At 38.7% G+C, this 15,379-nt stretch overlaps 1 protein-coding gene across 3 annotated transcripts in view; it reads right to left on the bottom strand.

Moving 5' to 3' along the window:
- The window catches only part of LOC122554216 (phospholipid phosphatase-related protein type 5-like), a 142,867-nt gene that overhangs the window by 4,504 nt on the left and 122,984 nt on the right, over positions 1-15,379 (bottom strand). Inside the window, exon 7 of one of the 3 annotated variants that reach the window (XM_043698876.1) lies at positions 10,925-14,491. The exons of the other annotated variants lie outside the window; for them this stretch is intronic. Coding sequence (XP_043554811.1) covers positions 14,438-14,491 — 54 coding nt within the window. The 3' untranslated portion in view covers positions 10,925-14,437. Of the gene's footprint in view, positions 1-10,924; positions 14,492-15,379 lie in introns of those variants that run through there. 3 annotated transcript variants of the gene reach the window in all.

Raw genomic sequence — 15,379 nt, forward strand, 5'->3', positions numbered from 1 at the left:
CTACCACCAAATTTGGTGTCATCCACAAACTTACTTACCATGCTTCCAATATTCTCATCCAAATCATGTATATAAATGATGAACAAAAGTGGATCCAGTACTGTTCATTGTGGAACACCACTAGTCACGACCATGAAGTCTAAAAACAACCCTTCCTGTCTATTACTATAAAGCCAATTTTGTATTCAATTAGCAAGCTCACCTTGAATCCCATGTAATGTAACTTTACTAATCAGTCTACCATGCAGATCTTTTATCAAAGGATTTACTAAAATCCAAGTAAATGATGTCTACTGCTCTGCTCTCATCAAAGTTTTTGCTTACTGCCTCAAAATACTCAATCACGTTTTTGAGACACGATTTCTCTCGAGCAAAACCATGCTGACTATACCTAATCATTCCTTGCCTGTCCAAATGCATGTAAACCTTATCTTTCAGAATCACCTCCAACAACTTGCCCACCACTGATGTCAGACTCATATCTACTGTTCCCAGGCTTCTCCTTACTGCTTTTTTCAAAATAAAGGCACAACATTAGCCACTTTCCTGTAGTCCAGCATCTCACTTGTGGTTATAGATGATACAAATGTTACTGATAGGGGCTCCACAATTCCTTCCCATAGTGTTCTGGAATATACTTGATTGTATCCTGGAGATTTATCCACCTTTATGTTTTCTAAGACCTTTAACACTTCCTCTACTATAATGGGAACTATAATTAGCATTATATCAGACCAGAAATGTTAGGATAAAACCCTGAAGAAGTTACTTAAAACTGAATACATAAAAGCAGCTATGTGATAGCTTACTGTTGGAGCTATCTGTAGTTCAAGGCTAAAAGTTGAAGTTATAAGTGACTTAAACCTACTGAAACACAGGGACTTTGGTGTGAGTGCTGTTTGAGTTCTGTTTTTGTTATATAACCAGGGTTGCACTTTCCGTACCAGACAAAAGCTGTTTTATTTTCTTTCGATTTAATTTTGGAATTAATGTGGTTATACTTGTACTGTGTTTAAAAATATTTGAATTTATATTATAAATAGATGGTTTGGTTTATTCTAGGTTATCTTCACTTGTTTTGTTAATAAACTTCTATTTGTTTGAAGTCAGCAGCATTTGAGGGACCACTTCGTTAAAACCAAAACAATTCAAAACATGATGTATCAAGCCAGATTCCTCTCTAGAATCTGACATGTCCGGTAAAAACATCAGCTGAGATCAGACTACTAGCCAGATCTCTTATAATCTGAACAAGTGAAATTGGCAGCTTCCCCCACAATTGAGGATGACTTGTTTTCACGGGATGACTGTTAAATCCATTGGATGATCTGCAGACTCTGGCACATTTAGGATAGATGGCACTTGACGGGTTAAGATGAAGTAAATTGGAAGAATATTCTTCTTCAGCATCAACAATTACATTAACTTGTTGGGCTGAATGAGTTTTCTCTGCACAGTAAATAGTAATTGCAGTTACTTAGGCTGGAATTGTGCATTGGGAACATGTGGAGATTCTGATGAGCTGACTAGATGTCCCAACTCCTACCCAACAGCACCCTGACTTCTCCCAACAGGCCACTGCCTGACCCAACCCCCAACTCAGTAGTAATGTTCTTCAACAAAAGCCTTGACCAATGTCAACTCCTTCCAAATTTCCCATCGTCCCAACATAACTCCTCCAACTATACTCACCCTGATATTCCACCAATTCACCCTAATCCAATTTGACCCTTTGACCAAAGCTAAGCACATCTACTTAGCTAATATTCTAATACATTAGCTACCCACAACCACGTGGCATCTTAACTCCCACATTCGCACAGCACCCTACACCCTCACTCCTACCCCCTCACCCAGGCTGGTACCCTACCGCCTCTCACCCACTTACCATCTTACTTCTCTTGTCCACTTCAGTAATGCCTTATCAGCTTCAACTATCTGCCATCCTATTGTGGCCAGACAGGCCATTCAAAATGATGAATTTATGAAAATGGGCAATGAGGCATGCTGGGAAATAGAGACAAGCCTTGGCCAAAAGTGATTGCTCAAAGACTCTGGAATAAGCATGTTGCAGAATCCAGACAGGCTGAAGCTACAGACAGACAGTACGCAATTGACTCAGAAGCTGCAGACCACTCAATACACTTGAATTTGAATGGAACGGTATGAACCGGAATGCCATCCCCAGGACAATCGGAAACATCAAGTTGTTTACCAGACACAGGTGCACCTCACATCCTTATGTGGAGAGGGCCACCTGACCTATGTGCACCTAACTCCTCCAGGAATGGATACCCAAGGACCACCCTGCCATCGACATGTCAACACCTGGTTGGGTCCAATCGCTCAGGACGATTGAGCCCTGATCAATCTATTGCTGGACATCGAAGACCCTCCCAAAAGGGTGCAAAGACTTCTAAGTATAACTATCGTTGCAACACCACCCTCAGGAGTGGTAACTCAAGCTCAACCACCGAGAAAAGAAGACACCCCTGGGACCACTGGGAGAAGATGACCAGACAAACATAGTCACAAGATATTTGATTAGATTATAGTGTAAATTATTAGTTTGTAGAATATTTTATTATAATATTGTGTTAAGTAAACAAATATTTTTGTTAATTATTATGAGTCAACTCGCAGTTGTTTTGCTAGGTATAAGAGTTAAACACACTGTGTAGCAGGTGCAACACTATTTCCCTCCTCTCATCAACTTGCTGCACCCCCTCATCTACCTGGCACTCTTAACAACTGCCCCATCTGCACCACCTGCACCCAAACCCCAACTTTCTCAAATCATCTTCCTCCCTATTCCCTTTTTCTTCACCCATCTGTCAACATACCCTCCCATATACAGCCTCTTACCTGTCATCATCCCACCCACTCAGAGTGTGGGGTTTCCACACTGATCCTCTCTGCTCTTCTCATTATGGATTTCTGGATTTGTCTGCACTGCTTCAAGTGAGAAGGCTGCTGGCCTAGAAAATCAGGGGGAGGACTCCTCCAAAGTATCTTATTCATTTTAGCCATTCAAGTATAGAAACAGGGTTTCCAATCCTGGCCATAATACCTGGAACTTAATCTCAACTTGTTTCATGAGTCATAATTTCACAGGACAGTCTTGTGACGCCTGAAAATCTTTCTCGACTTTATTTTTCCACGTAAGAGTACCCAATGATGATTGGTTCTGCATTGAAATATCCCCGTAAGCAGTCCTAATACAGTGTTAGGTTGGTTACAAACTGAGAATCAATCCTTTCCATTCACGTAGGACTGAACAGTGTTCACAAGGCCCAAACATAGCATAAGTTCTAGTTAAAAACAAGTGATATGTACAGTCATGTTGTCAATTGGCTAATGACAAAATGTTTAACTCATTGGCTCTGCTGAATAAAATTTGCCATGTCTTTGTTACAGTCGAGAGTGTGGTGCTGGGAAAGCACAGCAGGTCAGGCAGCACCAGAGGAGCAGGAGAATCGACGTTTCGGGCATAAGCCCTTGATCTGGAATGCCCAAAACGTTGATTCTCCTGCTCCTCGGATGCAGCCTGACCAGCTGTGCTTTCCCACCAACACACTCTCAACTCTGATCGCCAGCATCTGCAGTCCTCACTTTCTCCTAGATGTCTTTGTTACAGCTGGACTCAACTATTTCAATGCTCTTTTTGCTGGTTTCCTTCTTCCATCCTCTATTAAACTTGAGATCACCCAAAGCTCTGCTCCCATGACCTAATTCTCACCAACTTCCATTTCCCTCTTCACCCGTGTCCTTGTGACCCACATTGACTCCATTCTGCAACAATTTGGTTTGAAAATTCTTATGTTCAAAACCCTACACAGTTTCACACCTCCACATCTCTGTAATCTTCTCCCAGCCCAACATCAGATCCATTTGCTGTCAAAATAACTAGAAGTCTAATATTGCACTGTATTTATATGCAAGTGGTACAGCAATTGCAAGCGAGGTGCAGATACATGGTTAAGTATCAATATCCAAAGTTTGCTGTCTTGAGTTACACCATTCCAGCAATATCTTTGAGTAAATGAAATGCTGCTGTCTGTCTTTCCAGTGACCTGTATTAAATGGCCTGAAGCCAAGTATTTGCTATGTATGTGGTAAATTCTCACAAAACCTCTGTCCAAAAGTTAGGTTTAATCATTTCAAACACAGGTACACCTTTATTGATGCAATAGTTATTCATTACTGTCCTCCCTGGTGCTAAAACTGAATGATTACATAGGTAAAGTCTCATTTCTTAAAGTTTTAATTAAAATTTTGCTTTTATGTTTGTCCCTTTTTCTCTCAAGGCAATATTTATTTCCATCTCTTTACTAAACTGATTTGACATTCTCTCACTGATGTTTCTTTCTTAGTCTTTATGCGAATTTTGAAATGCTTCCACTTGATTGCCTAAAAATGTGGCCTAATCTTTTAGATTAGATTACATTACAGTGTGGAAACAGGCCCTTCGGCCCAACAAGTCCACACTGACCCGCCGAAGCGCAACCCACCCATACCCCTACATTTACTCCTTACCTAACACTATGGGCAATTTAGTAGTCCTGCACATCTTTGGACTGTGGGAGGAAACCGGAGCACCCGGAGGAAACCCACGCAGACACAGGGAGAACATGCAAACTCCACACAGTCAGTCGCCTGAGGCGGGAATTGAACCCGGGTTTCTGGCGCTGTGAGGCAGCAGTGCTAACCACTGTGCCACCCACGTTTCCCCATTGTTCCTCGTAGCACCATTTTCACCTGGCCTTTCACTAACTTATCAGAGTAAAAAAAAAATGAAATAACCTGCACATGCAATAGCAACTTTCATTAATGGCCAATGCTTTTAGATGCAATGTAGTATGATAATGTGGATGATAATGTAGTTGTGCTTCCAAATAGCACTGCTCATCTTTGGTACATTTCAGTATTAGTAAATAGGAAATTTTATTACATATGGAGACCCTATACTTATAAATGGGAGAGACACATTTTTGATGATGGTCTTACATTAAATTAAATTAACTTATCACTAATTATCAATATTCAACATTGATTATCATAAGAAAAATATTTCCTCAATTCTAGCAGAGCTGAAACATGCTTCTTGTAAGTCTTATTCATTAAAATATGTGTACAAATCTCCTTATAAAACTGTCAAGATTAACTACTGATATTAAAAAACAGCATTAGAACTGAAATTAAACTTAATTTCTTGCAGCAATGCAATTCAATTATTTTAGATAGCTTATTTTGTGGAGGCCTGGAAAATGTCATTATTCCCACTACTAAATCTCAATTGGTACAATAAAAGGTCAGAAAAAGGGGTAAAAGATTTTATTTCTGTGGTAATATACATAAATCAGCTGATTGTCTATAAAACATTAACACTGTTCAGTTAAATGAAACAGACGATGTGCACTTTTTTCAGTATGTAAATATCATTTTATTAACATCACAATGAATAACCTTTGTTAAATAACATTTTATAAATTGATTTATATATAAAATATGCTAGCCATTTAGCAGTACAGAACATGACTGTTGTTGAAAAAAGACATATTCTTGACACTTTTCATCTTGCACTCAATGGTGGAAAGGTAGCATTTTTACTCTGTGACTTGATTTTTGATTTGACTTGATTTATTATTGTCACATGTACTAAGATACAGTGAAAAGTATTATATTTCATGCTAACCCAGACAAATCATATCTTACATAAATACATCAGGTAGTAGAACACAATGCAGAATATTGTGTTACAGCTACAGAGAAGGTGCAGAGAAAGATCACCTCTAATATATGAGATCAATTCAGAAGTCTGATAACAGCAGGGAAGAAGCTCTTAACGGTGTTGGTATGTGTTTTCAAACATTTGCATCTTCTACCTGATGGAAGAGGGTGGATGTGAGTATAACTGGTGGGGGAGAGGTCTCTGCTTATTTTGACTGCTTTCCTGAGCCAGTGGGAAGTGTAGATGGAGTCAATGGGACGAAGGCTGGTTTTCCTGATGGGCTGGGCTGCATTCACAACTCTGCAATTTCTTACAGTCTTAGGCAGAATAGTTCCTGAGTGCTGGCAATGAATTCTGTTTAGTAGGAACATTGCAATGTAGAATGCACCAGTTAATGATGATAACCATTAACTGCCAAGTTTTGTTTATATTTTAAACCAGGCATATCTGATGATTTGTCATGACATTGTCCCGAGAAATCAACCAGTGAACACCTATTAGCTATTCTGTTGAGTTTAAACAGGCACATGAGTGTGTATATTAGATTAGATTACATTACAGTGTGGAAACAGGCCCTTCGGCCCAACAAGTCCACACCGACCCGCCGAAGCGCAACCCACTCATACCCCTACATTTACCCCTTACCTAACACTACGGGCAATTTAGCATGGCCAATTCACCTGACCTGCACATCTTTGGACTGTGGGAGGAAACCAGAGCACCCGGAGGAAACCCACATAGACACGGGGAGAACGTGCAAACTCCACACAGTCGGTCGCCTGAGGCAGGAATTGAACCCGGGTCTCTGGCACTGTGAGGCAGCAGTGCTAACCACTGTACCACCATGCTGCCCACGGTGCAGCCTGCATATTCTCTTTCTGCAAAGAACAGGGCCCTATGGATTCATATATGTAGCTTCCAGTACATGCAAGTGTGCCATATTGTGAGCCTTCAACATAATTAGTGACAAACTCAGGATTTATCCGGATAAGTGCAAGATGAAAAGCTTCAACCAAAAGTATCTTTTCTTCAGCGGTATAAAATGTGACTTGTTTGCATCAACGTTTTTGAAACACACACAAAATATTTTGAATTATGTCATGAGCAAATCAGAAATGAGCTTTGTGGCATTATTGAATCTTTCAAAAACATACAAAAAGGGAAGTGAACTGATAAAGCAAAGCCTAAAGCACTTCACTGCACAGTATTCATTGTTCCAATGTAAAGAGTTTGTACAAATGGAATCAAAAAGTCCCTGTTAATTCCACCTCAACTCATATAGAATTCTTCTTATAAAATAATTCTGGAGGCTTAGATAATAAATTTGAAGATGTAAAATGCTAAAATACTACTATGGCTAATGTCAAACCAACATATTTTTTACTGAATCATAGAATTATTGCGGTGCAAGAGACGACCATTTGGCCCATTGCTTCTGCACAGGCTGTATGATCTTGTGCCAATCTCTTGCCTTTTCTCCATAGCGTTGCATATACCATTACTATCCAAATAACCTTCCAATACCTCCTTGAATGCCTTTCTTCACCACATTTCCAGGCAGGGCATTCCATATCTCAACCACTCGTTATGTAAAAAAGTTTATTCTCACATCACCCTTGCTTCATTTGTACATCGCTTTATATCTGTAGCTTCTCATTCTTGTTTCTTTACAAGTAGGAACAGCTTCACCCTATCTACTCTGTCTAACCCACTCATGATTTTGAAAACCTCAATCAGATCTCCTCTTAGCCTTCTAGTCTCCAGGAAGAACAGTCCCAATTTCTTCAATCTATGCTCATAGCTGAAGTTTTCATGCCTCAAACCATTCTTTGAAATTGATTCTGCATAACCTCCAATGCATTCACAGCTTCTGTATAACATGATGCCACTATTGTATACAATACTCCGGTTAATGTCTAACAAGTGTCTTGTAGAAGTTCAAAAATCACCCCATGTTCTTCTACTCATTCAGCTTTATTAATGAAGTAATGCACTGCATGCTTTATTTACTACTCTCTCTACCTGTCTTCCATCTTCAATGGTATTCAGAAGAAACTGTTGAAGAGTATTGTTAAAGGTGAAATTCCATGTGACAATTGTAATATTCATAGTTTTTTGGATTTGTAAATAACTATAGATTATTAAAATATCTACTTTTTAATCACCTGATTTCCTCAGCATAACTTCAAAATAATCAAATACATGTTGAAGCTGTGGCTCTCCTTCATGTTCTTGAAGGCTCTTATGGTTTATGATTAATCTGCAATGTTTGATTGTTTTGCTTCATTTCTCACTGATTGATTACTTCATTACTTGTTGACAATCAATGAATTGGAGATATTAATTATTCACTGCAATGACTAATAGCCTAGTTTGGATATCAGTCAGTGGTCAATTTTATAACTGGTCCTAAAATTGGTTTGCATTATCCAATCTAAATATTAATCTCAATTGTATCCATTTCAAGTGTTGAGGTTGCTTTAAGGTCAATTATAAAATTAGAGCAGTTTGATTCGAAAGATATTATGCATTTCTGTACCTAAATTAATTGTAAATCACAATAATTCATCAGCTCAAGTCTGAGCTTCTGTAAGGCTATTAACTATCGACTCCTCTGGAATCTGTGCTACATTGTGGAAACCCACCAGATAACATCAGTTTTTGATTAAATTAATGGCTCTAGGGAAAACAGTTCCAAATGTATCTTCAAAAATGGCTTTGACATAACATTTCTGCTGAACAATCTGAAGTTTTTTTCACAAAAGCGACCAATATTTCAAGGAACGAGAGAAATCCATTCTATGAAATTATCAGTTTTGTTAATTGTTTTAAATTTTTACTGCAAAAATTGGTGTGTGGTTTATGTAAATATGTCTTAGTACTTCATACTTTACATAATCAAAAGCAATCTTTTGGTTGCAAGAAACATTTTGAATGTAGTATCTTACATGTAGACGACAATTTAGGAAGTGCTATGCTCACATCTTTAAATTCCAGAGGATTTCAAAATTTGTAGTGATATAACCAGAAAAGAATGTTATATCTACATAGAACAGTAGTTGTTTGAACAACATAAAAATGAACATGATGGTATTTCAGTGGTTCAGACACATTTTCATTAACATGACTAATTGTGAGTTATTTGCAACATTAATTGCCCTTGAGAAGGCGGTGGTGAGCTGTCCCCTTTGAACCATTACAGTCCATGTGGTCCAGGTACACTCACAGTTCAATTTTGAAGGGAGGTCCCAGATTTTAATCCCAGGATACTGAATTTCATCATGGCAGGGAAAATCTCTGCCATGGCAAAAACGCAGAGGTTAGGGTATCTAAGTCTAGCCCTGAAATCAGCATCTCTCATTTTCTAAGTGGAAGGATTGTGGGCAGTCTTTAGTTTGTGCATGTGTAGTTCCCAGAGCATCTGGCCATTTGTGGGATGTGGGAGTCACTGACAGGGCCAGTATTTGCAGCCTTGAACTGGGTGTGCTGTTGGGCTGTTCCATCGGGCAGTAGAGGATAAACCACATTACTGTGCATTTGGAGTTGCATATAGACCAGATTGCTGGAATGATACCTGCAGCATAGGCCTACCTAGTCTTGAGCACCCAACGACCTGTTTCTGACCTGAATGCAACCAAAGCCTCTCAACTGAGCTGGCTTCCTGGTGTGGCCCCAGTCAGTGAAATTATGGTTAAGCCTCCACAGCCTTTAGGGGAAGGTCAACTTCCAAGTCCCTTGCATCTTACTGTCATCCCAGCACCAAACCCTATCCAATCTCCAACAATTCCAGTCTGAGGAATGAATCTCTATATCTGTATAAATTAACTTTCAATGTTAGAATGGTTGTAATGAACACTTTGACACTATTTAAAAGGGTGTTCAGATTGAAATGATCTTGCCCCAACATTTTTGTGGTGAGCTTAGTTCATATCAAGCATTGAGGCTTCACACCATTCAATACAATTAAATAGCAAGTTAGATAGCGAGATAACATTTTCACTACACCAATACTTCAACAGGTAGCATACTAAACTGCACACCTATTCTTACTTGAAGTGGTTGTGCAATTTGTACTCAATAATTCAGCACCATTATGTTATTTTTAGAGACAGGAAATTCTGCACCAACATTTGTCATGGGAATTTGCTTCCATGCTTGAATTTGTCCAACTGCATTGTACCACTATTAAAAATCTTGAGCACAAATGTTCATCTTAATTCCTCGGCTGGTCAAGTGGCTCACTCATACAGCTACACATTTTCCCACACATCTCAGAAGTAAATGGGACTTGAAGCAAGGCTTCTTGACTCAGAGATAAGGACACTATCACTGCACCCCAAGAGGGCCCCTAATTATAGAGCTACAATTTAAAAAAAAAATAACATTTTTCTAATCAGCCAGTTCAGAGATATTGTTACACATCCCTAAAGCAGGTTGGACTTGAATCTGGGCCTCCTAGCACATGGGTAGGGGCACTACCACTGCACCACAAGAGGACCCTTAATTAGAGAGCTACACTTTCTTTTTTCTAATCAGCATGTTCACACATGTTATTACACACCTCTGGAGCAGGTGGGATTTGAACTCCAACCTCTTGGCCCATAGGTAGGGACACTACCACTGCACCACAAGCAGGCCTAGCTAATTTTAGAGCTACATCATGTTTACCTTAATTGAATTCAATAGGCAGATAATCTGGCCTAACAATTTACTGCTGAGCTGGGAAGGTAAAGTAGATTAGATTAGATTAGATTATTTACAGTGTGGAAACAGGCCCTTCGGCCCAACAAGTCCACACCGACCCGCCAAAGCGCAACCCACCCATACTCCTACGTTTACCCCTTTACCTGACACTACGGGCAATTTAGCATGGCCAAATCACCTGACCTGCACATCTTTGGACTGTGGGAGGAAACCGGAGCACCCGGAGGAAACCCACGCAGACACGGGGAGAATGTGCAAACTCCACAGTACATCTCATGTAGAGTCCCCAAGGCTAGGAATATAGTCAGTATTAAGTGGTGTGATCCTCGCAAGGGAATTGTAGAAAAATATAACTAAATTTACCAAATCATTCCCAGGAAAGAAATTACCAACAAGTTTCACATTTTGCAATTTTTGCTTTAGTACAAATTAGAACCCATGCAAATTAAGCATGAATTAGCAGGCAAATAAAACTTCAAACAGAAAAGGTCAATTTCACTTGAAATATTTAATATAACAAATATACAGCCAGAGGCACTCACATCACTCCTCACATAAATGCAGCACTTCATACTCCCCAGTTCCAATGGCATTCTTTATTTGACAGTGTTCAACAGGAGTCTTTTCCAATAACATCCTTCCACTTTGAGTTTCACTAAGGGTGATTGTTATCTCCAAGGCACATTACTCTCTCTCTCTCAAGACAGAACAGTGCTGCCATTGTAGGTTTCCAAAGCTTATTTTCAACTGAACAATAAATAACACCCTGGTTCATGGTTTGGTCTCTCCTGAGATAACACCCAGCTCTTCAGCATTTACAACCTATTCACAGACCTGTTCTGTTTTTGTTAAGTTACCTTATGCAGTAACTCCAAGGGCTCTTGTTTCTTTCCACTTGCTGACAATTAAAGAGAAAAACTGACCTTTTCCTGAAAATGATTTTTTTCTCACAAGAGTTCATATTTCTGACTTTTTCTTTGTGTCTGCATCTGAGCTTTCATCCTGTACCTCCTTTGAATTATATTTTGTGTTTGACCACACAGTATCCATATGGTAACTTCTTTCCAAATGGTACTTCCAGGTCAAGGGTCACCAGGTGACTTGGACCAGTATCTCTTATTCTCCAAGAAAGATACAATTGATTGCACTTGATGCAAACAGATAAAAGTTATTTTCAAACATTCTTGAGAATAATTACAAATCCCACAGGCATATTTTTAAAATTACATTTTTTTTCTATCTTACTGCTTCTAGGTCATGGGTCATTACATTTTCAAGATTTAGAACAATGCATGTAAATTAATGGATTCACTGAAAGAAAGTGTAGACTTTTATAACACAGGAGATGGTTATTTGTATTCCAGCCTGAATGATAATTTACAATGATAAGTTACAACTTAATAATTTACACATTTTTATGTTTAATTTGTTGTTATAGTTATATAAAGGAGCTGGTGATTTAGCCACCTGTGCTGTGAAATTAAGACATAGAATAATAATTTACAAATGCATACTTAACACAATCATCTGGAACTCATGTAAGAAATGATAATTCATTTAATTTAAACAAGTTAACTTCTCAATTAAATAGTGCAGATACAAATTTTAGACAAGTGAGTTGTATTCATATGTTAGCATCCCAAGGCATAATTTCAAGAACTTAAATTATTCAGTGAACAGTCAAGATCTTTGATTCCAGTACCTACAAAAATTAGGACAATCCAACATTTCAAAGAACAATCTATCATTAGTCAAAAATAAAAACAAGTGAAATCTTTAGAGAGTACTTATTGCTGCTGGGAGATGGTGGAAGGTGATCACTTAATGCGTTTGTGTGGCATCTTCTCTTTGTGCTATTTTAATGGAGGCATTATCTCATCTAATATGAGAAGTGATCAAGAGTCCATGCTGGAGCTTGTGTTAACAGAGCACTGGAGCTTTCATAACACTAATGCCTATTCATGTGTAGCCTATTCTTGTCAGCCTTTCTGTCATGAGGAAATGCAAGTGATGTGGATATAGTTTTCCACAAACATTTTTATGTTTTTTAATACTTTTTGGTCTGGCTGTTTAGCACTTTCACTTTGTTAGCTCTTGTGTCTGCATTCCTCAGCACCTTCTTCTTACTTGATATTGATATTTTTACAGTTATAAAAATAAATGATCACAAAATCCAATAATCTTCAAAAGTGTATTCTATTTTCTGCGTTTCTAATGCATTCATGGTCAAAGGTCTGCTCCCTTTCTCCTCAGTCGGTCTCGCTGTGGTATAGCAGTTGGATTTTTCTGCATGAGTGCTGGATGCGAACTGACAGTTTCTTTTCCTTGCTATCTGCACCAGAGGCAGTTAGCACAACCATTTCATTAATAGGGAAGCATAGCTTTCCAAATGGCAAAGCTGAAGTGATTCGCAATGGGAGTGTCAATTGCTATCACTAGCCCCTGTGAAGCAATATCCAGTGTGAACCCAGGAATACATTTGCAGTTCAGGCATCAGCTGACCCCTCAAAAGGACACTCCAGAAGGTGTAGCTACTTCAGTCTGTCATGATTTCAGAGATGGTGAGAGAGACCACTGTGTGTTGTTAGTTACTGCATGAATTGATTCTTCCAGTGCAATATGTTAATCCACTCTTCAGCTGTTATCATTTTCAATTTGACTCCAGTTTATGCACAATTTCTGTGAATTCCTACTTATTAAAATCACAGCCTATGTGTCCTCAGTGAAGCTTATATGCCTCTCACCTTTATTGCCATAGGTTAGAAAAAATATTTAATATCCATCTCAACCCTTTTCTATTTCTCTGTCAGGACTCAGTGAATAAGATCCTCCCTTAACAACGCTGTGATTCATTCAACTGCCATGCTCCCTCCCCACCACTACCATCTGACCCTACTGACAGGAAAAAACCTTTAGTGCCTTTAAAAAGGGAAATTAAATAAAGCCGGGGAAAACAATGTAAAGTTGTTTCATTGCAATAATATTATTCTTGTAGAAAGGTTAAAGGCTTGAGCACAGCTCAGAAGCTGTAGTCACATTCTAGGGAGTCGTCTAATTGAAAGGAAAGTGGTGTCATTAATGATAATTTATTTAAACTATCTAGAGCTTTAGGGCTTTCCTGCTCTCACTGTAGCTAGCTGAACATATTAGGCATTGCTGATGTAGGTCCGAGCTTCCATACCAACTCTTTCTGTCATATTATCAGCCCTGAACCAAAACAAGCAGGAGTCATTTTGAATTTAACATTGCTTGTCCTGAGGATGGCATGAACATTTTAGCATTTTTCCAGTTGGTAAAACAGAAAACCAAAGTACTGTTTCTCTTTATTTGACTCCCTGCTTGTAGATAAACAGAAACAGCTAGATGATACTCTTTATAAAATAGCAGAGTTTCTGAAGAAGATATATGGCTACGATAAAGTTGTACGTTAAATTGCTTCCCTTTCATTCAGTAAAGTTCTTTTATGTTTGAATGTCATACTTGATTAGATAGACAAGAATGTGAAAAATCTCTGATGGAGTTTTTATTTTGTTGCTTTGTGTATATTCTGCTTACACAACTACATTACTCCAGAAGCTCTTAAAGTACATTGATTTTATACGTATGTCACATAGTTCATAGTTCTGAGCTTGACGGCAGCACTGAAAACAGATTGACCAGAAAAATAGGCGAGAAGTCCATTTAATTGGCACTTTGTCCACCAGTCCACCAGTGGCATACCATAGGTACTATCTACAGTACGTACTTGCAACACAACTTGCCAAGGTTTCTTCAACAGCGCTTCCTGAACTGTGACCTCCATGACTTCGAAGAACAATGGCAAATGATGTATGGTAACACCATCATCTTCAAGTTACACACATCCCGACATCAGAATTTATCATCATTCCTTCATTGTTGTTGGGTCACAATCCTGGAACTCGATACCTAACAGCATTGTTGGAACACCTTCACCAAATGGACTGGAGCAATTCAAGAAGATCCACCATCACCTTCTCAGTATCAACTAGGGATGGGTAATAAATGCTGGTCTTGCGATGTCAGTATCTTAAATGACTATAAAAAAAAAGATCTGTTCTAAATCATTCCTACCTGAAACCTAACATCTATTAATAGGTATGTCACCCTTATTGTACTTGCTATTTAGATATTTAGTGAATTAACTTTGACACATGCAAACATCATATGACCAGAACATCTTCTCCGAAGGTTGCTATTTTCAGTAATTTTGCTTATTATTGCAAAGAGGTCATTTTTGTAAATAATTAGGCCTTTCCTATTGTAGTCCGACTGTCAGGCACAGTTGAAAGTTCAGCTAGTGTAATCTCTAACAAGTGTTGTAGTCTATTATCTAATCTTCTTCAGCAGAGAGGCGATAGATATAGAGAATTTAAATTGAAGCCCTTCATGAAAATCTCCAACAAAAGCTATTATAAAGTATTTCTATAAAATGTGATAAGTAGGTACATTTACTTGCACCTTTTGTATATATCCTGTCTTTATTTTAATATTCTCCCTAATATGCCAAAAACCTTATTACAAACAATCTTAGTAGAGAAAATAAAATGGCAATTAATAAGGCGTTCGACAAGGTTCCCCATGGGAGACTGATTAGCAAGGTTAGATCTTATGGAATACAGGGAGAACTAGCCATTTGGATACAGAACTGGCTCAAAGGTAGAAGACAGAGGGTGGTGGTGGAGGGTTGGTTTTCAGGCTGGAGGCCTGTGACCAGTGAAATGCCACAAGGATCGGTGCTGTGTCCTCTACTTTTTGTCATTTACATAAATGATTTGGATGCGAGCGTAAGAGGTACAGTTAGTAAGTTTGCAAGAGACACCAAAATTGGAGGTGTAGTGGACAGTGAAGAGGATTACCTCAGATTACAACAGAATCTGGACCAGATGGGCCAATGGGCTGAGAAGTGGCAGATGGAGTTTAATT

The sequence above is a fragment of the Chiloscyllium plagiosum genome, chromosome 11, assembly GCF_004010195.1.
Source record: "Chiloscyllium plagiosum isolate BGI_BamShark_2017 chromosome 11, ASM401019v2, whole genome shotgun sequence".
NCBI lineage: Eukaryota > Metazoa > Chordata > Chondrichthyes > Orectolobiformes > Hemiscylliidae > Chiloscyllium > Chiloscyllium plagiosum.